Source organism: Amblyraja radiata, chromosome 2 (genome assembly GCF_010909765.2).
Source record: "Amblyraja radiata isolate CabotCenter1 chromosome 2, sAmbRad1.1.pri, whole genome shotgun sequence".
NCBI classification, from domain to species: domain Eukaryota; kingdom Metazoa; phylum Chordata; class Chondrichthyes; order Rajiformes; family Rajidae; genus Amblyraja; species Amblyraja radiata.
Window position 1 is genome coordinate 68,773,175 of NC_045957.1, and position 21,768 is coordinate 68,794,942.

At 42.7% G+C, this 21,768-nt stretch overlaps 1 protein-coding gene and 1 long non-coding RNA gene across 2 annotated transcripts; one reads left to right on the forward strand and one right to left on the reverse strand.

Annotated features, from left to right (window-relative positions):
• The first annotated feature begins 421 nt into the window (after positions 1–421).
• LOC116984362 lies at positions 422–17,487 on the forward strand. Its single transcript, XR_004415000.1, has 3 exons — positions 422–433; positions 5,716–5,717; positions 17,425–17,487. It is a non-coding gene; the product is annotated as an uncharacterized LOC116984362 (long non-coding RNA).
• Positions 17,488–17,754: 267 nt separating this feature from the next.
• Positions 17,755–20,917, reverse strand: LOC116985095 (zinc finger MYM-type protein 1-like). The gene is given in 4 exon segments (XM_033039504.1): positions 17,755–19,330; positions 19,332–19,548; positions 19,551–20,262; positions 20,879–20,917. Coding segments are annotated over 4 exon segments (2,544 nt in total).
• Between the last annotated feature and the right edge of the window lie 851 nt (positions 20,918–21,768).

Genomic DNA, 21,768 nt, shown 5'->3' on the forward strand with positions numbered 1-21,768 from the left:
AGACTCCCTGTGGCTGACTGTTTGGGCACTGGCACGATGGTTGATGTCTTGAGGCAAGTGGGGACAACACCCTGGGCCAGTGAGTGATTGAAAATGTCGGTAAAGACTTGGGATAGTTGTCCAGCACATGCCCTAAGCACCCGGCCAGGGATGCCATCGGGGCCGGCAGCTTTGCGCTCATTCACCTTGCTCAGTGCATCTTGTATAGCAGAGGTGGAGAGACTGAAGGGTTGTTCATTCGGGGGTGGAGCAACTTTGATGGCTGGGGTTTTGTTGTCCCGGTCAAAGCGAGCATAGAAATGGTTTAGCTCGTCAGGAAGGGTGGCGTTGTCTGGGGGAGGGGTGTTCACTTTATGGTAATCGGCAAGGGATTTGATTCCTTGCCACATGCGCCTGGGGTCAGAGTTGTTTTGGAAGTGCTCCTCAATCCGCCGTTTGTGATTGGGTTTGACATTCCTAATTCCCATTTTCAGATTGGCCCTGGATGAGCTGTATCCCTCAGCGTTGCCAGATCTGAAAGCGGCATCGCGAGCCTTTAGTAGGAGTCTGACCTCCCTGCTCATCCACGGCTTCTGGTTAGGGAAGGTCTTTATCTCTTTGTGGGTAGTGACATTATCGGTGCAGAATTTTATATAGTCCATAACTGTTGAGGTGTATGAGTTGATGTCCACTTGTGAATTGAAGGTGGACTGAGTAGCAAACAGACTCCAGTCTGTCTGCTGAAACTGCTGCTGTAAAACAGAGACAGCCCCCTCAGGCCAAACCTTCACTGTCCTCATGGTAGGTTTCACACGTCTGATCAGAGGTGTGTATTTGGGGAGCAGGAACAGAGAGAGGTGGTCAGACTGACCAAGGTGGGGGAGGGGAAGGGCTTTGTAGGCTTCAGTAATATTAGTATAAACTAAGTCCAGAATATTGTTTCCTCTGGTTGGGCAGGAAACATGCTGATGGAACCCGGGGAGTACAGTTTTAAGGTTGGAGTGGTTGAAATCACCCGCAACAATAAATGCCCCCTCTGGGTGAGCAGATAGATGTTTGCTGATAGCAGCTTGCAGCTCTTCCATTGCTAGCCTGGCATTAGCGTCCGGGGGTACATAAACTGCAGTGATAACAGTCGATGTGAATTCTCTGGGCAAATAGAAGGGCCTGCACTTTAACATCAGGTATTCCAGGTCAGCAGAGCAGTGACTACCAATCCTGACAACGTCCGTGCACCATGTGTTATTCACATAAATGCACAATCCGCCGCCCTTGGTCTTACCGGAGTCCTCCACTGATCTGTCGGCCCTGAAGACAGTGCGCCCCTCCAGCTCGATGGCGTTGTCTGGGATGTTGTCGTTGAGCCATGTTTCAGTAAAGACCATGGCGTTGCAGTCAGCGATCCTTCTGTGTGTGGTGATCCGCAGCCTCAGTTCGTCGATTTTACTCACCAGGGACCGGACATTCGCGAGGAAAATGCTGGGCAGAGCTGGCTGGTGAGGATTTAATTTCAGCCTAGCTCGATGGCCTCCCCGCTTCCCACGTCTTTGTTTGCGGTCCCTGCGCCGCCTCCGGGCACTTCCTGTCGGGGGAGCTGGCCCGCTAGACCACGGTGTCTTGGCGATCTCCGGCGGCAGTTGAAAGTCGTTTCTGGGGCTCGTTAAGCAGAGACGGCCGAGCTCCAGTAGCTCCTGACGGCCGTATAGAGTCTTCGCTCGGGTGCTCCGGGCGAAAACCAAGGTAATGATTAATAGGAAAATAACTAAATTACAAAATCTACGGAGACGCAGAGCCTCACGTTGTGCATGCGGCGCCATCTTGCCACTGTTTGATTGCCGTATTCAAATCTTTAGGATTGATGCAGATGCGTAACTTCTTCTTGCCTTTCCTTGTGGTGACAACCATGGTAGAAACCCAATCAGAGGGCTCGCTGACTTCGGCGAGGACCCCGATGGAGACCATATGTTTAAGTTCATCGTGTATTTGCTCACGCATACCATGCGGGACACGGTGATGGCCGCGTATGATCGGGGTGACTGCATGGTCGACAATGATCTTGTATGTTGTAGGTAGTTTGCTGAGTTGGTTGTCAAACAAATCTTTATAGTTGGATAGCACCTGTTTTGGTGGTTCCTCTGTCAAACAGAGTTTTTGAACAGCACGTCCAAAATAAACCAAACCCAGGTCATGGCACGCATCGATGCCTAGCAGGGTTTCAGAACTAGGCTGAACGATGTAAAATAACAAGTCCTTGGTCTGTTCATTGATGGTACATTTGAGATCGGCTTTGCCCAGTGGGTGAAGAATTTCCCCTCCGTAAGCATGTAAAGTGGAGGAGTCTTTTCTCATGCGCACAGTGGTTCTTATCTTGTTGAACACTTTGAGTGATATGCCGTTCACGTGGGCACCAGTATCGACTTTGGCGATCAGTGGTTTGTTGTTGACCATCATGGTCACAGCAGGATCAGTAACTTTGCCTGTGGTGCGCAGGTTTAGGGAAAGTATGGCAGGCCCAGTGTCTGAGCTATCAGAGTCGTTCCCATGGGAAGATTCGCCTTGTTCATGAGAATCTGAATCTTACAAGTCTTGTTGAATCAGGTGCAGCTTTGACCTTGGAGCTGTACTCCCACTAGAACGACAACAATTAGCAAAGTGATTTGTTTTTTTGCATTTCTGACATACTTTCCCATGTGCTATGCAAAATTGGCGCCCCTTGGGGTGTAAATAGTTATAGTTAGTGCACCTCGTGTTAGGCATATTCTGAATCTTGCTAGATGCATTAAGAAATCTTTGTGGAGAGTACCTAGCCATATTCACATTTAGTTGTTGATTAGCATTCGCGCTATCATATTCAGCCAGTGGTGCCACAGTCTCAGCCATCCGACGAGCATGACTAGCCTGATCTAAAGTCAGGTCTGCATTTCGTAATAGTTCAACTCGCAGCTTTTGGTCACTCATTCCTCCCACAATTTTATCTCGAACAAGCTCATTTGTTATTTCACCAAACCTGCATTGAAAACTGATGTGTCTCAGGTCACTGAAGAATAATTCAACAGGTTCATCAGGCTGTTGCACTCGGGCAAAAATCTTGTCCTCTCAAGGATTCTGTTAGACAGTAGGTCACACTAGAACTCTGAACTTTCTCAGTAACACCATCGAGTTATCTATAGATTCTGCTGGCACCAATACCTGTCCATTCGCATCCAGTTGGGCAGGTGCAAATTCAAACGAGTCAGCATTGATCATAGCCTCCGGACCCGCTAAATTCAACAATAGCGTAGCCTTCAAATCGTCGGGATCGTTGCGGTGAACGATGCATATATAATGAGAGTAATCTTTCTCCAAATTCTCCATCGCTCGGCAATATCAGAATCAAACACAAGCGGGCTAGGCTTTCGACAAGATCTAGCCATGTTCCCAAAGCACAAAAAAACACGAAAATAAAAACTGGTAAACGAAATAAATCACGATAAACAGACACAGGGCAGACCCAGTCTGACACCATGTAAAGATCTCAAACTCACGCAGGTTGAAACACAAGCATCTTTATTGTTCAGGTAATTAACTACACAGCAGATCATCACACATTCACACTGCTACTCAGACTGGCAGGCAGTGGGCAAGATCTTATACTATGAATGTTACAATTAGGCAGGGTTATAATTACTAAGCATTCTAATTGGCTAACATGCTGTAGCCAATGCTACAATAGGCATGTCATTCAAATTGCCGATCGCTGAGAGATTACCTAGACACTGTCTCCACAAAAACATGATTTTATCTACTTTGATTTTCATGGAAGAAAGAGAGGCACCTTAGACACTGGGATGTGCACACATCTCCACAGCATTCCTATTGATAATCCTTTTCACCAACAGGAAAGTTTTCCACTCCCTCAATGTTCAGATGGCTGAGGATCGTCGGAAGTGTTTCCTCATTGAGAAAGTTTTATTTCTGAGAATAATTGCTTCATACTGCAAATATCTTCAGCGCCTGCAATTGCCTGGATGGTTATATCTTTAGGTTACATATATCTTTAGGTTTCCCTGGCTACTCAGACCATTCCACACTCCAACTGCAGAATCAGCAACTGTTGCAGAAAATGACAGTCTTCAAAATATGTGATTTCATGGTCTCCATCAGTCTCAGGAAGTCCTGTGGACTTTGCCAACTAGGGATGCTGCAGTGTGCTGCACATTGACCAATGTAGCCAGAGGAAGGGAGAGTCAAGAGTTGAATGTGTTTAATTGCCACATGCACCGGGATTACGATAAACACATTATTTCTTGCTGCAGACTTACAGGAAGTTGGGGAAGTCCAGAACAAGGGGTCACAGTTTAAGGGTAAGGGGGAAATCTTTTAGGACCGAGATGACAAAAACATTTTTCACACAGAGAGTGGTGAATCTCTGGAATTCTCTGCCACAGAAGGTAGTTGAGGCCAGTTCATTGGCTATATTTAAGAGGGAGTTAGATGTGGCCCTTCTGGCTAAAGGGATCAGGGGGTATGGAGAGAAGGCAGGTACAGGATACTGAGTTGGATGATCAGCCATGATCATATTGAAAGGCGGTGCAGGCTCGAAGGGCCGAATGGCCTACTCCTGCACCTATTTTCTATGTTTCTAGGTTAAACAATAATGCAATAAATTATCAGTTACTGTATATTTGGTAACCAGGCCATAAATAGTGCAACTCAAAGTATGTGGTGACTTTGTGCCTTGGGCAGGAGGCCAATGCTTGTCCACTAGTAATGAGCCTCCATCCAAAGAATTTTCATAGATCGTACCCATGATGCGCCAAAATCTATACTTTTCAGCGTTATCACATTGACCACTGATTTCAAAAGCAACATCAAATGTTACTTATATACCATACTTTCCATATTTCCACATAATCTGTTTTAAGTATTTCAAGTTAATGTGAATAGAACATACATTTGAGATGACAAGGTTTTTTTTTTCTAAATAGAGACCACCACAGCTCACGAACATGTTAAAAAAGCAAAATGAGATTGTTCACGCAACATATTGGGGAATAAACTCAGGTTAACTAATTTATTATCGGTTTGCCCTTTGCCTTACTGATTCCTGTTTCACCCTGAAAGGATGGCTGCATGTGTGTATTCGTTTTTTATGCTGGCATAAAACTACCACAGATGGAAGGAAGATCAGTCAGTTCCTGTCATTATCTCCACAACATTTGTGTGTATCAGTCCAAAGGGAAAACTGGGATGTAGATTGTTGGCACTAACAACCATCTCCTGTGCTATCTGTCCACGTGTTCAATGATACCCTGGAAGCAGATGCTAGCTTCTAGAACTAAGCAAAGTTACAGCATGCAATATTGGATAAAATGGGCAATGGACTTTTATATTTCCCACAGCATAAATATCCAATTACAATATTTATTTTGAGAAAAGCTGGTGTCCATACGGTGTGGTGAATAAACAGTTTTTATTTGGCAAATTATCACTATTGACAAGCATAATCAAGTTGCCAATGGAAGGCACTGTAAATGTCAAATGAAGCACCTGACATCAAGTTTCATATAAAACCCACAAAAGAGCAAAGAAATACATGGGTAGAGATTGGTAAATTTGAAGAAGACGATAGTAATAATTCCACCAGTGTTTTGTTCAGACATTTCAAGTCACGACTAATCTTGAGGCTCTCATTATAGGAGAACAGTCATATAAAGACCATAAATCAGTCCAGTCCCTTTCTAAGTGATATTATAGCCGTATTCATGATTAATAAAGTTGAAATATAAAGACATAAAGAGAGTCTTGATATTTTTGCAGGGGACATCTTGAGATAGATATGAAGATAAAGTTGTGTTGCATTTATGTGAGGTATATAAACTTTGAATTTTTTAAACTATAAATGAATGAAACCATGTCCTTCATAATAGTTCCCTGTAATGAATGAAGATTTGGAAAGATGAATGAAAAGGTCAGCTCTGCAAATCAATCACTCATGTTCTGTGACAACATTTCGATGCAGGACTGGAAACCTCATTGCGATATTGATGACCTCATCTATTCTAACACTTGACTGTTAGGCAATTAGATTGCAACTGCGGCTAATGTGTCTATATATTTGGTTTTCAAACAAACTTATTTGTAAACAACTAAGTGCCTGTATTATAAATTAATTTTACAAAAGATAATACCGGGAATTACAGAGGATTCCTAGCAATTTAAAAATTGCTGTCTAACAACTAAAACATCAAATGCTTCAGGGCACCATTTCTGGAACATTAAATTGTCAGTTCTCTCACAAAGCACTGTGTGGGAGTTTCCAGGGTTTTCTGCAGATTTTTGATTTTTACTCGTTCAATGCCAAAAAACATTTGTATGTCTAAAAACACCATTCTATTCCTCAAATGTTTGCAGAGCTAAAGAATGAGTGTAAAATGATTAAGAGGCAATCTGAATGCATTCAATCTCTATGTACCATTTTATTTCTGAATTATTTGTGGCACATATATGTTAATATTCTGTATAACTAAAACCATCCAAGTATCAACATTTGGTAGCATCACTCCATGTAAAAATATTCTGACTTCTGACTTTTCTACATTATGTCCCCTATGGAGAGAAGGCAGGTACTGGATACTGAGTTGGATGATCAGCCATGATCATATTGAATGGCGGTGCAGGCTCGAAGGGCCGAATGGCCTACTCCTGCACCTATTTTCTATGTTTCTATGTTCCGTCTGTTACCTTCTTGTCTAATGCAACAAACATTAGATCCATCCCTTCATCAAAACGTTAATACAGATTTCAAATTGCTGAAAGGCATGATACTGCTACTAATGCTACCCCAGTGGTAACACATTACCAGCTTAAAAATTCAGTCTTCTATCCAACATGCAGACACAAGAGACTAGAGATGCTGGAATCAGGAGACAAAAGGATGGCTGACATTTCAACCCGAAACACCGAACATCCCTTTGCTTCTACAAATGCTGCTTGCCCTGCTAAATTCCTTCAATTGTTTTTTTAATCTCTATCTATTATGTTGGTCTCAACTCATGAATTCTTATTTTTGAACTAATTATGCGACACCTTATCAAAAGACTTTTGAAATAATCTAATTATGACCTCAAATGGATCGCTTCAATCTATCCTGCTGCTTGTATCCTGAAACAACTGTTAGATTTGCCTAATGTCAGGTTAATTCAAAACAAAGCTAGCATCGTGTATGACGCCAAGTTTGATCAGAAATACTTCATCAAATTCATTAATACACTTTACAAAGGAAATTTATTATTCTTACCTGGGCTGGCTTATATGCAACCTCAGACCCTTACAGTATATTTAACTATTTAGTAAGCCATATAGTGGTAGCAGCTGTCAAAATATAATTAAAATAAAATTAGACATGCCACTCAACATTGGCCTAAGTTCATTTATGGACTCAAAGGTACATACAATCAATGGACCGTGCAAAATCATCTTTACTAACATTGGGGCATGTAATAAAATTAAAGAGTTTTCTCATGGTCCAGTCGAGAAACTATGTGCCACACTGAAACATGTATTCCAGCCAGATTACAACTTGTCTAGCTCGGTTTGGCAACTTGTCAGCATGGACAAGTTAATCCAAAGGTCCCGTCCCGTTTGCTCAGTAACTCTATAATACTCTGGCTGGGGGACTTCACTGTCTAATGTCAAGAGTAGAACTGGAACAAATCAGTGGGAGATTGAATCAGTCATGAAGAATATGACTACATAGGAAGGAACTGCAGATGCTGGTTTCAACCGAAGATAGACACAAAAAACTGGAGAAAGTCAGCGGGTCAGACAACATATCTGGACTAACAGAAGAGGTGATGTTTCGGGTCGAGACCCTTCTTCAGACTGAGAGATTGTTTGACTGGGTGTGAGAAAAAAGGTTTACTGCAACAATTAATAAATGTGTACAGTACATGAAGGTATTGAATAGCGGGACTGTCTGGATGAAATTGTTGTTCATCTCATTTCCACAATGACAGGGGAAGTATGCTCTTTATCAAGGAGCCGGAAAATTGTTTCTCCATATGTAGACATGTGTATTTTGTCAGCTCCTTGTGGACAGAAGGGTTCAAAATTCCCAGCCTGATTGTATTCTGATTGATAGTAAAGATATGCCTCAAATGATACAAGCTCCTACTATCACCATGGTAATCAAAAGAGACCTCTCTCAATCAAAACTACCACTACTTGTAACCTTCAGTTTCTTTTACAATGCATTCCTACCAGAGGCACCCTGTCCACCTCCTTTCTCTGCAACTTAAAACATTTTGCTAGTACTGACGAAAGGCACTAGGAAGAGGGGGAATGTTAACTGCTTCGCTCTTTTCATGTGCTGCCTGAACTGCAGAATATTTACAGCATTGTTTGGCTTTATTCAGATTTTCAGCAACTCCAGTGTTTATCTTTTTGATATCAGTGCCCGAGTAGATTTTTTAACTTGATAATTTATTGTTTTGGTACTTGAGGTTTGAATGATAGCAAGCTTCATGTGGATCCACACGGTATGGTCATAACTCCAGTATTTAAACAGCCCATCTAAGGATGGAATTTGAAGTTGTGGTCTGAAGCAAAACTAAGGTAAGATGATGTTCTGTAAATAGGAAAAAGTGCACCAATGCTTCTATTAGTACACTGCTGGGGTGAGTCAGGTGTAGTAATATACATAACAAAGCAGAGGATGAGGGGCAGCAGAATAAGTATGGATCTCGTGAGGGAAGTCATTTAAAGACCAAACTATGTTAGGAAAGATTAGGCTAGGAACATACGTACATAAGAAATGGCTACAGACAAAATTCCATAAACTGTTGTTGAACTATTTATGTATAGGAAGGAACTGCAGATGCTGGTTTACACCGGAGATAGACACAAAATGCTGGAGTAACTTAGTGGGTCATGCAGCATCTCTGGAGAGAAGGAATAGGTGACGTGTCGACTCGAGACCTCTCTTCAGACTGAGAGTTAGGGGAGGGAAATTAGAGGTATAACAAGGTACAGAACAAATCAGAGTTGACACCAATGGCCAAGGAGCCCACATGGTCCACTGTTGGCTGAAGAAGAGGTGATAACGAAGGGAAACAAACAGTGAAACTACCAGGAAGACTAGGAGAGTCTAGGGAAGGGAGGAGAGCTGTGATCCGTGGATGGAGTCGAGGGAGGAGGTATAGGGACAGGTATTGCATCTCCTGTGGTTGCAGGGGAAAGTACTTGGGGAGGGGTGGTTTGGGTGGGAAGGGATGAGTGAACAGGAAGTTGCGGAGGGAACAGTCTGCGGAAAGCGGAAAGGGGTGGAGATGGGAAGATGTGACTAGTAGTGGGATCCCGTTGGAGGTGGCAAAAATGTTAGAAGATTACGAGCAGTGTGCGATGGCTGATGGGGTGAAAGGTGACTAGGGGAACTCTGTCCCTGTTTCGACTGGGGGGGGAGGAGCAAGAGTAGAGCTATGGGATACCTAGAAGACACATGTGATGGCCTCATCTATGATGGAACAGGAGAACCTCCATTCCCTAAAGAATGAGGACACCTCAGATTTCATGGTATGGAACACCTCATCTTGGGCGCAGATGCGCGGAGATGGAGGAATTGGGAGTAGGGGATAGAGTCTTTACAGCAGGACGTGGGGAGGAAATGTAGTCTAGATAGCTGTGGCAGTCAGCAGGTTTGAAATGGACATCAGTCGATAGTCTATCCCCTGTTATGGAGACGGTGAGATCAAAAAAGAGGAGGAAGCTGTCGGAGATGGTCCTGCAAACTTCACTACCAATTTCCATCTTGCACTCAAATTCTCATGGACCATCTCCGACACCTCCCTCCCCTTCTTATGCTGTTATGAGAGTCAGGATCAAATATTCTAACTTGCAAACATTTCTGCACAGTTCTGTAGCATAGATTGGACCTTTCTGAAGTGCCCATGTTGTTTTAATTTAATGTTCAGACATTTCATTAAAGTAATCCTTCTTGACACCAAAATTTATTTCATTGTTATTTTTGTTACATGCACTTATGATAGCAATTAACTGCAGGCGAAAAAGTATATGTTAGCCTGTATCATCTGTCATTTAAAATACAACTGTTTTGCTATTGTTTTCAATGGGAGAATAAACTACTAACAGGAATCCCTTCTGTGATCCACTCACCCAGTTAATTAAATCATTCCAACATGTTTTTCAAGATAAAATTCTAAAATACACCTCCGACTTGGGTGCTTAGACATACCGTGTAAAATGAAATGTGGTCAGTTCTATCCCAGGTAGGTGAGTGACTGATGTTAATGCTCAGTCCCTTTAAATAGTAAAACATAATGAAAGATTATAATAATATCATGATGTTTCTAGATTGCACGTGTGTCCTTTCCACCACTCGATTTCCTATGAACTGTTATTGTTTGCACCAGTGGTATAGAAATTTCACTGGATTGCATACAATAACCAACGTTTTCAAGTAATTTTATGCACACTGAAGGACATAATTTGACAAATCAACAGTTTTCCAGGTCAAAGTTCAAATCAACATGATCTTGTTGAATATCAAAGCAAGCTTGAGGGACCATTTGACTATTACAGTAGCTATTCTGAATTACTTCCATTTGTTTGCAATTTACTTGGCTTTGAAATGTAGCAGACGGCATTGTTTGAACAAAGAGCAAAACACAAAGTGCTGGTGTAACTTAATGGGTCAGGCAGCATCTGTGGGGGGAATGGAAAGGTGGTGTTGCAGCTCGGGGCCATTCTTCAGAAGTAGGGTCTTCATCTGAAGAAGTGTCCAAACCTGAAACGTTGCCTATCCATTCTCTCCACAGATGCTGCCTGACCAGCTGAATAACTCAAGCAACTTGTGTTTTGTTCAAGATTCCAGCATCTGCAGTTTCTTTTGTCTCAATATTTGAACCAACCAATTGGCCAAATCAACTGCCACGTGGAATATCTATAGCATATTTTGTATGCTACACTTTTATTATATACTAGACTAAGTGGAACCCGTTGGGTCCCATGTTCACAGGGGAGGGTTGGTCCCCAACGCATTATTCCACCTCTCCACCAATTCCAATATTGGTGGGAAGTGGAGAGGGGGGGGGGCTTTCTGGAGCGCTAGTATGGGTTTTGTTAGCTGAAGGGACTGGTTTCTAGAGGGCTAGTATGGACATGGTGGGCTGAATGGATTATTGGGCTGGAAGCTCAGTCACTCAGGCCTGGTGGGCTGGCAGCTCAGTCACTCAGGCCTGGTAGGTTGGCAGCTTAGTCCTCAGGTCTGATGGGCTGGCAACCCAGTCACTCAGGGCTGGTGGGCTGGCAGCTCAGTCACTCAGGTGCTGGTGGGCTGGCAGCTCAGAAACTGCCAGAAATTCTGCTCAAAACAGGTGAGAGACTCTGTGAGAGAGGGGGAGATGGTGAAGAATCAATTTTAGACATTTTTCATATTTTTCTACAGATCACAGTAACAGGGGAAAGTCTATCCTGGCCTGGATCTCACAGGGAGCCAATGAAGGGAAAGAGAAAAATAATCAAACTCAAATTCAATTTCATACCATTTCAAGCAGAGTGCAGGCCAACAAATTCAAATTCAATTTCATACCATTTAAAGCAGAGTGCAGGCCAGCAAATTCAAATTCAATTTCATACCATTTCAAGTAGAGTGACGTCAACCAATTGGAAATTCAATTTCATAACATTTCAAGCAGAATGCAGGCCACCAAATTCAATTTAATACCATTCAAGCAGAGTGCAGTCCACCAAATTCAATTACACACCACTTCTAGCAGAGTGCAGGACAACAAATTCAATTTCATACCATTCAAACAGAGTGCAGACCACCAAATTCAATTTCATACCATTTTAAGCAGAGTACAGGCCACAAAATTCGGTTTTATACAATTTCAAGCAGAGTGCAGGCCACCAAATACAATTTCCTACTATTTCAAGTGGAGTGCAGGCCACCAAATTCAATTTCATACCATTTCAAGCAGAATGTAGGCCACTAAATTCAAATTCAATTTCATACCATTTCAAGCAGAGTGCTATCCACCAAATGCAAATTCAATTGCATACCATTTCAAGTAGAGTGCAGGCCACAAAATTCTAATTCAATTTCATACTATTCCTCGTGCTGGCAAGAGCAGGAACAGGGAGATACGGGACCTGAATGTGTGGCTGAGGAACTGGTGCAGGGGGCAGGGTAATAGATTCTTAGATCACTGGGATCTGTTTTGGAGTAAGGGGGAATTGGACAAAAGAGACGGATTGCATCTTAACAGGCGGGGGACCAGCATTCTGGCAGGCAGGTTTGCCACTGCTACACGGGTAGTTTTAAACTGAATAAGGGGAGTGGGGTGTCAAATGGGATAGTCGAGGACAGAGTTAAAGGGAAAGAGAGTAAAGGGATGGTTAATGACCCCAGAATTAACGGGAAAGGAAGCTCACAAAGGGATAGGAGAGTATGGCCAAGTGTAATAGGGATCGGTGTGAAAGGTGAGATGCGTAAGGAATTAAAAGTAATGTATATGAATGCGCGAAGTATAAGAAGTAAAGTAGATGAGCTTGAAGCTCAGTTAGAGGTTGGTAGATATGACATTGTGGGGATTACTGAGACGTGGCTGCAGGAGGATCGGGCCTGGGAACTTAATATTCAGGGTTATACATCCTATAGTAAGGACAGGCAGGTGGGCAGAGGGGGGGGGGGGGTGGTAGCTCTGCTGGTGAGGGATGGAATTCAGTCCCTTGCAAGGGAAGACACAGGGACTGACGAGGTAGAGTCACTGTGGATTGAATTGAGGAATTGTAAAGGCAAGAAGACACTAATTGGTGTTATCTACAGACTCCCAAATAGTAGCCCAGATGTAGGGTGTAAGTTGCAGTGGAGTTAAAACTGGCATGTAACAAAGGTAACGCCACTGTGATGTTGGGGGATTTCAATATGCAGGTAGACTGGGAAAATCAGGTTGGTTCAGGACCCCAAGAAAGAGAGTTTGTAGAATGCCTCCGAGATGGATTCTTAGAGCAGCTTGTAATAGAGCCAACCAGAGAAAAGGCATTTCTGGATTTAGTGTTGTCCAATGAACCAGATATGATAAGAGAACTCGAGGTAAAGGAACCACTTGGAAGTAGTGATCATAACATGATTAGTGTTAATCTGTAATTTGAGAAGGAGAAGGCTAAATCAGAAGTGTCAGTGATGCAGTTGAACAAAGGGGACTATGAAGGCATGAGGTGCTGGCCAAGGTAGACTGGAAAGGGATCCTGGCAGGAATGACTGTGGAACAGCAATGGCAGGAATTTCTGGGCATAATCCGGAAGACGCAGGATCATTTCATTCCAAAAAGGAAGAAAGATTCTAAGGGGAGTAGGAGGCAACCGTGGCTGACAAGAGAAGTTAGGGATAGAATAAAACTAAAAGAAAAGATGTATAACACAGCAAAGAGTAGCCGGAAGCCAGAGGATTGGGAAACTTTCATAGGACAACAGAAGGAAACAAAACGGGCAATATGGGCTGAAAAGATGAAGTACGAGGGGAAGCTGGCCAGGAATATAAAGAAGGACATTAAAAGCTTCTTTAGATATGTTAAGGGGAAAAGAGTAGCAAAGTCAAATGTGGTCCCTTGAAGGCAGACACGGGTGAAATTATTATGTGCAACAAGGAAATGGCAGAAGAGTTGAATAGGTACATCAGATCTTTCTTCACAAAGGAAGACACAAACAATCTCCCAGATGTACTGGAGGACAGAGGATCTAAGGGGGTAGAGGAACTGAAATAAATTTTCATTAGGCGAGAAATAGTATTGGGTAGGCTAATGGGACTGAAGGATGATAAATCCCCTGGGCCTGATGGTCTGCATCCCAGGGTCCTCAGGGAGGTGGCTCTAGAAATAGTGGACGCATTGGTGATCATTTTCCAATGTTCAATAAATTCAGGGTCAGTTCCTGTGGATTGGAGGATAGCTAATGTTATCCCACTTCTCAAGAAAGGAGCGAGAGAGAAAACGGGGAATTACAGACCAGTTAGCTTGACCTCGGTGGTGGGAAAGATGCTGGAGTCAATTATTAAAGAGGTAATGATGGGACATTTGGATAGCAGTAAAAGTATTAGTCCAAGTAAACATGGATTTATGAAAGGGAAATCATGCTTGACTAATTTGGATTTTTTTGAGGATGTGACAAGTAAAATGGATGAAAGGGTGCCAGTGGATGTAGTGTATCTAGACTTTCAGAAAGCCTTTGATAAGGATCCGCACGGGAGACTGGTGACTAAAATTAGAGCACATGGTTGATGCAGTTGAACAGAGGGATCTGGGAATAACTGTGCATAGTTCCTTGAAGGTGGAATCTCATATAGATAGGGTGGTAAAGAAAGCTTTTGGTATGCTAGCCTTTATAAATCAGAGCATTGAGTATAGAAGCTGGGATGTAATGTTAAAATTGTACAAGGCATTGGTGAGACCAAATCTGGAGTATGGTGTACAATTTTGGTCGCCCAATTATAGGAAGGATGTCAACAAAATAGAGAGAGTACAGAGGAGATTTACTAGAATGTTGCGTGGGTTTCAACAATTAAGTTACAGAGAAAAGTTGAATAAGTTAGGTCTTTATTCTCTTGAGCGCAGAAGGTTAAGGGGGGACTTGATAGGTCTTTAAAACGATGAGAGGGATAGACAGAGTTGATGTGGACAAGCTTTTCCCTTTGAGAATAGGGAAGATTCAAACAAGAGGACATGACTTCAGAATTAAGGGACAGAAGTTTAGGGGTAACATGAGGGGGAACTTCTTTACTCAGAGAATGGTAGCGGTGTGGAATGAGCTTCCAGTGGAAGTGGTGGAGGCAGGTTCGTTGGTATCATTTAAAAATAAATTGGATAGGCATATGAATGAGAAGGAAATGGAGGGTTATGGTATGAGTGCAGGCAGGTGGGACTAAGGGAAAATAATTGTTCGGCACGGACTTGTAGGGCCGAGATGGCCTGTTTCCGTGCTGTAATTGTTATATGGTTATATGGTTATATGGTTATATGGTATTGGGGGTAGGGTGTTGACGTGGATAGAAAATTGGTTGGCAAACCGGAAGCAAAGAGTAGGAGTGAACGGATCCTTTTCAGAATGGCAAGCAGTGGCGAGTGGAGTGCCGCAAGGCTCGGTGTTGGGGCCACAACTGTTTACCATATATATTAATGATTTGGAAGAGGGAATTAGGAGCAACACTAGCAAGTTTGCGGATGACACAAAGCTGGGTGGCAGTGTGAACTGTGAAGAGGATGTTAGAAGGTTGCAGGGTGACCTGGACATGTTGAGTGAGTGGGCAGATGCATTGCAGATGCAGTATAATATAGATAAATGTGAGGTTATCCACTTTGTCGGCAAAAACAAGGGGGCAGATTATTATCTAAATGGGGTTAGGTTAGGTTATGTAAGGGGGAGGTGCAGCGAGACCTGGGCGTCCTTGTACACCGGTCACTGAAGGTTGGCTTACAGGTACAGCAGGCAGTGAAGAAAGCTAATGGAATGTTGGCCTTCATAACAAGTGGATTTCAGTATAGGAGTAAAGAGGTTCTTCTGCAGTTGTATAGGGCTCTGGTGAGACCACACCTGGAGTATTGTGTACAGTTTTGGTTTCCTAATTTGAGGAAAGATATCCTTGGGATTGAGGCAGTGCAGCGTAGGTTCATGAGGTTGATCCCTGGGATGGCGGGACTGTCATATGAGGAAAGATTGAAAATACGAGGCTTGTATTCACTGGAGTTTAGAAGGATGAGGGGGATCTTATAGAAACATATAAAATTATAAAATGACTGGACAAGCTAGATGCAGGAAAAATTTTCCCAATTTTGGGCGAGTCCAGAACCAGGGGCCATAGTCTTTGAATAAAGGGGAGGTCATTTAAGGCTGAGGTGAGAAAAAACTTTTTCACCCAGAGGGTTGTGAATTCATGGAGTTCCCTGCCACAGAGGGCAGTGGAGGCCAAGTCACTGGATGTATTTAAGAGAGAGTTAGATAGAGCTCTAGGGGCTAGTGGAGTCAAGGGATATGGGGAGAAGGCAGGCACGGGTTATTGATAGGGGACGATCAGCCATGATCACAATGAATGGCGGTGCTGGGTCGAAGGGCCAAATGGCCTCCTCTTGCACCTATTTCTATGTTTCTATGTTTCTAAGCAGAGTGCAGGCCACCAAATTCTATTTCATACCATTTTAAGCAGAGTGCAGGCCACCAAATTCAATTTCATACCATTTCAAGCAGAGTGCAGGCCACCAAATTCAATTTCATACCACTTCAAGCAGAGTGCAGGACATTAAATTCAATTTTATACCACTTCAAGCAGAGTGCAGGCCACCAAATTCAATTTCATACCATTTCAAGCAGAGTGCTGGCCACTAAATTCAATTTCATATCATTTTAAGCAGAGTGCAGGCCTCCAAATTCAATTTCATTCCATTTCAAGCAGAGTGGAAGCCACCAAATTAAATTGCATTCCATTTCAAGAAGAATGTATGCCTCCAAATTAAAATTCAATTTCATAACATTTCAAGCAAAGTGCAGGCCACCAAATTCAAATTCAATGTCATACCATTCAAACAGAGTGCAGGCCACCAAATTCAATTACATACCATTTTAAGAAGAGTGCAGGCCACCAAATTCAATTTCATACCATTTTAAGAAGAGTGCAGGCCACCAAATTCAATTTCATACCATTTCAAGCAGAATGTAGGCCACTAAATTCAAATTCAATTTCATACCATTTCAGACAGAATGTAGGCCACCAAATTCAAATTCAATTTCATACCATTTCAAGCAGAGTGCAGGCCACCAAATTCAAATTCAATTTCAAACCATTTCAAACAGGGTGCAGGCCACCAAATTCAAATCCATTTCATACCATTTCAAGTAGAGTTCAGGCCACCATATTCAAATTGAATTTCAGACCATTTCAAGGGCAGGCCACCAAATCCAAATTTACTTTCATACCATTTTAAGCAGAGTGCAGACCACCAAATTCAAATCTAATTTCATACCATTTCAAGCAGAGTGCAGGCCACCAAATTCAAATTCAATGTAATTCCATTTCAAGCAGAGTGCAGTTCAACAAATTCATTTCATACCATTTCAAGCAGAGTGCAATCCAACAAATTCAAATTTAATTTCATACCATTTCAAGTAGAGTACAGGCCACAAAATTCAAATTCAATTTCAGTCCATTTCAAGCAGAGTGCATGCCACCAAATTCATTTCATACCATTTCAAGCAATGCAGGCCACCAAATTCAAATGCAATTTCATACCATTTCAAGCAGAGTGCAGGCCACCAAATTCAAATTCAATTTCATACCATTTCAAGCAGAGTTCAGGCGACCAAATTCAATTTCAATTTCATACCATTTCAAGCAGAGTCCAGGCCACCAAATTCAAATTCCATTTCATACCATTTCAAGCAGAGTGCATGCCACCAAAGCAGGGGCGGATTAAGGCTCACTGGTGCCCTAAGCACTGACCAATCTTGGTGCCCCCCTCCTTTTCACACTGACCCAGTCCATTTTAGTTGTTGACCTGTCTGACCAGATATACAATGCAGGTTGCAGCAGTACAAAAATTTATTAATATGATAACACAATATACTGTACAAACTAAGCCAAGCTTGGGCTACATAAAGTTCTACAAAAATGCAATACATCATCTATTTTAATTTTTCACAAGTTAAATGTATCAAAGTTCCAATATTCATGACCTGAAAGGCATTTTTCTACATTTCATTTTCGCAAAATCACTGATAACATCCTCGAAATTAATGCTTCTCAGAATGTCTGCATGAATTGTTAATATACACAGCGAGTCGAGTCATAACTTGAAGCATAACTGATCTATTTGGGTTTTTTACACGTTTCAGTTGTGAGAAAGACCTCTCTGTTGTACGGTTGGTGACCATTAATGTTAAAAATATTCTTAAGGCAATTTCAACATTTGGAAAGGCACTCTCTAGTTTGTCTTCTGTAATTGTGTTGTAAAGTTCCATGTGAGTGAAAGATGTTTTCTTGGTTGTTTTAAACTTATGAAGAACATATGAATGGAACTGCTGAAGCTCTGTAGACAAAGTGTTGTTCATGTCATCTGGACAAGCATCAATGAGTGTCTGACAAGTCTTTGAGTACCTTTCACTTTCTGATAATTGGGAATTAGCACCTTGTTGGGTGGCATTAGGAACATCTGTCAGACAAGAGAATCTGTCTGCTATTTCAGTGTACACCTTTCGTCTCCTCCTCATTTCCGTTTCTAACTTTTCAACAATTACATAAAAAGTGGAGATACGGAATTTGTCTCTGGCACTGAGAATGACCTCTGGTGCATTTCCATCGTTGGGCATTCTCTTTCTTATACGCTTACGCATTTGAGTTGCTTTGTATTCTACATCAGGGAGCATGTTCTTTGCAAGTGATTCAAATCTCTCAAACTCATCTCTTGATGTGTGCAACTGGTCTGCCAATGATGAATACAAATCTGCAAATGTTTGCAAGATCACATTTTCACTTTGAAGAAGTTGACTTGTTCTATGAAACTTTTCTAAAGTTGCATTCCAAAAACTCAGCATGAACACAAATTCCAGTTCTTGCATCTTGTTTGCAATATTCTTTGCCTCCCTTCTAGTGTCACCTTTTTGCAACTGGTCATCTGATAAATCTTCCAAAGCTTCCAGAATCTTGAAGAAAGAGTTGATAATTGCTGCAGTTGCCACAGCATGTGCTTCCCATCTGGTTTCTGAAAGTGATTTCAACACTTTTTCATTTCCAATGCAATCTTTGAGAATTCTCCACCGAGCAGTTGAGGCTGAAAAGAATGTGTAGAGCAGTTGTACAGTGGAAAAGAAATCTACTGCAACTTGACAGCAATCCACAGCACTTCGTCCAACTAAATTTAGTGAATGAGCTGCACAGGGTACATAAATGGCAAACTGATTTGCATCCAAAAGTTTTTGCTGCATGCCATTGTAACGTCCAGACATGTTGGCAGCATTGTCGTATGACTGCCCTCTGCATTTAGCAAAATCCAATTTACAATCATCACATAAGTACTTCAACACCTGCCGTGCCATAGCTTCACCAGTGTGGTTTTGTAATTCCAAAAATGTGATAAATCGTTCAACTGGCTGTCCATCTTGCAAGTATCTGAGCACTATGCTCAGTTGGTCAACATGCGAAAGATCAGGCGTTGAGTCCACAGACTGACTGAAGTACCCAGAAACATTAATTTCGTCAATGATGATGGAGTGCACTTTCTTTGCCATTAACTCAATAAGTTCCTCACATATCGTTTTGGACAGGTACGAAGGGTTGCCTTTTCCAGCATTGCCATACCGTGATATGTGCCAAGAATGGGTCAAACTGACTTATCAATTCGAGTAGCCCCAAATAATTCCCATTATTGAGAGACCCAAATTTTACCACTTTTCCTCGGAATGCCAATCCTCGTTCAGCCAGTGTGCAAATGACTGCTACAACACGCCAAAGCACATTCTCCCAGTAATTGTACTCCTCTTCAATTTGTTTTTCCAGTGGCTGCCTAAGCCTTGTTTCTGAGTTAAATATGTCAACATGGCATCTCGGTGAGTTGTACTTTTTTCATGGTTGTCAATTACAGCAGTGTTTCGCCAGTCACTGAATCCTTCATTTCTAGCAAAATGCGTTGACCCTTTGGGCGCAAATAGTTTACAAACAAAACAGTAAACTGATCCTTTTGAAGGAGAGTACAACAGCCATTCTCTCTTGTAGTGTTCACCATTGGCTTTTATTCCAAAAAAGATTTTCTGTGAACAGTATCTCTTTGGCTTCCCACTGATGAAATTGCGACACGATTTGTCAAATGGCCCATTGTGGTGCTGACATTCACTGGGTCCACAAGCAACCCAATAAGTCACATCATCACCATAAAATTCATCCCACAACCCTGGGTCCTTAGCTTTGTTCATTTCATCCTTGGTCAGTTCTCTAAACTCCTTGGACAGTTCAAAAGCATTTACACATCTTGTCGTAGAACTAGGTCCAGGTTGTGGCATTTCATCATGTGCAACGTCATCATGAAAATCTGGCCTTGCACCAACACTGCCTGTTTCTGATGAAGGAGATAGATTTGATTCACTTGCTGTCTCTGAAGACTGACACTGGTTTTGATCTGGATCATCTTTCTCTGCAGTTTGTAAGAAGAAATCTGTCAGCTTTCCTGTCTTGGCTACAACAGACAGATTATTTTGCTCATTCTCTTTTGCACGTTTTCTCTTTTGCGCACCACTCAACTGAACACGCTTGATTTTTGATGTTTACATGGGGCTGAAATTAAAAAGGGGCAAAGAGGGTAATTGAAATGACTGTCATGACAACTGAATTTGGCTCCATCATTTTACTTTTAAACACATGCTATGACTGCACCTCGCCAACAAAAAATAGCTTAAATCAGGCAAAAGTAGACACAAAGAGTCTCAAAAAAGATCGACAGATAAGAGACGACTATGTATACTAATTAAATAAAGGATAATTGAAGCTGTTTGACATCTTACCAGTGCAGTGGTCTTAGATTTCCAAGGGTATTGCACACATCATGTCTGAGGCACAGAGGTCAGTCGAGAATATTCCACAACAGGAAACATGTGACAGTGTTAATGATCTTACTGACCGACACTGGTGCCCTGGTGCCCTAAGCACGTGCTTAGTCTGCTTAATGGTTAATTCGCCCCTGCACCAAAGTCAAATTCCATTTCATACCATTTCAAGCAATGTGCAGGCCACCAAAATCAAATTCAATTTCATACCATTTCCAGCAGACAGCAGGCAACCAAATTTAAATTCAATTTTACTTCGGAGTCACGTGAGTGATTCCGTGAAGAAGCCCCGCCAGTCCGCATGCGCATCATTATGTCTGACGCATGGTGCAACGACGGGCTGGCAGGCGTGTAGCTCCATCAGCGGTAAGTTTTTAAAACCCTCAGGTAAGTTTTAAACTTAGTTGAGGTAGTTTTCTGCGGTCAGTAAATCTTGTTGCAGGAGCAAGTCGGACCATGGAGAAAATGACTAAGGGAAGGTCGAGGCGGGCCACCGGGAGAGCAGCTATAGAAGACTGCGGGAGTGTGGGTAGCGGGCGGCCATCCATCTTGCCTTCAGAGTCACTGGTGGCACGGCCAGTGGCTTCCGACTTGGTGCCGATTGAAAGCACCATGGCTACTCCGGTGGGACGGAAAGCTACTAAGAAGTCAGTAAGGCCCGTTGACTCGGGTGAGTCGGGCCAGGAGTGGTCCCCTCCCACAATGGATAGCGTCTTTGGGCGTCTGTCCAGGATGGAGCTCCTGATGGCGAGGATGCTCCATCACGATATGCTCCAGCAAGAGGAGCTTGATATCCGCAGGTCTCCTCGGGGGCCCATGGCAGCGGCACCTGTTGAAGGGCTGCATAATATCTCCCTCTCGGAGGAGGAGAGCATACGGGGTCAGTTTTGTTCTGACTCCGAGGTCGGAGGTATAGCCGGTGAGCATACCTCAAGGCAAGGAGGCCGCAAACCAGGGGTGCCAAGCATGGCATCTAAATTTGCTATATCGACCGGAACTGGGGAACCGCTGGATGAAGACCTGGCCATGACTATAAATTACATGGCCTCACACCAGCTGCAAGACCTCACAATGGAAGAAACTTCCAAAAAATACGAGACACCCGCCAATTGTACCTCGATCAAAGTGCCGGCTGTGAACCACCCTATCTGGGGTCACATGGGTGTAGGTATCAGAGCCCAGGAAGTGAGGGACCAGAAGATACTAAAGCTG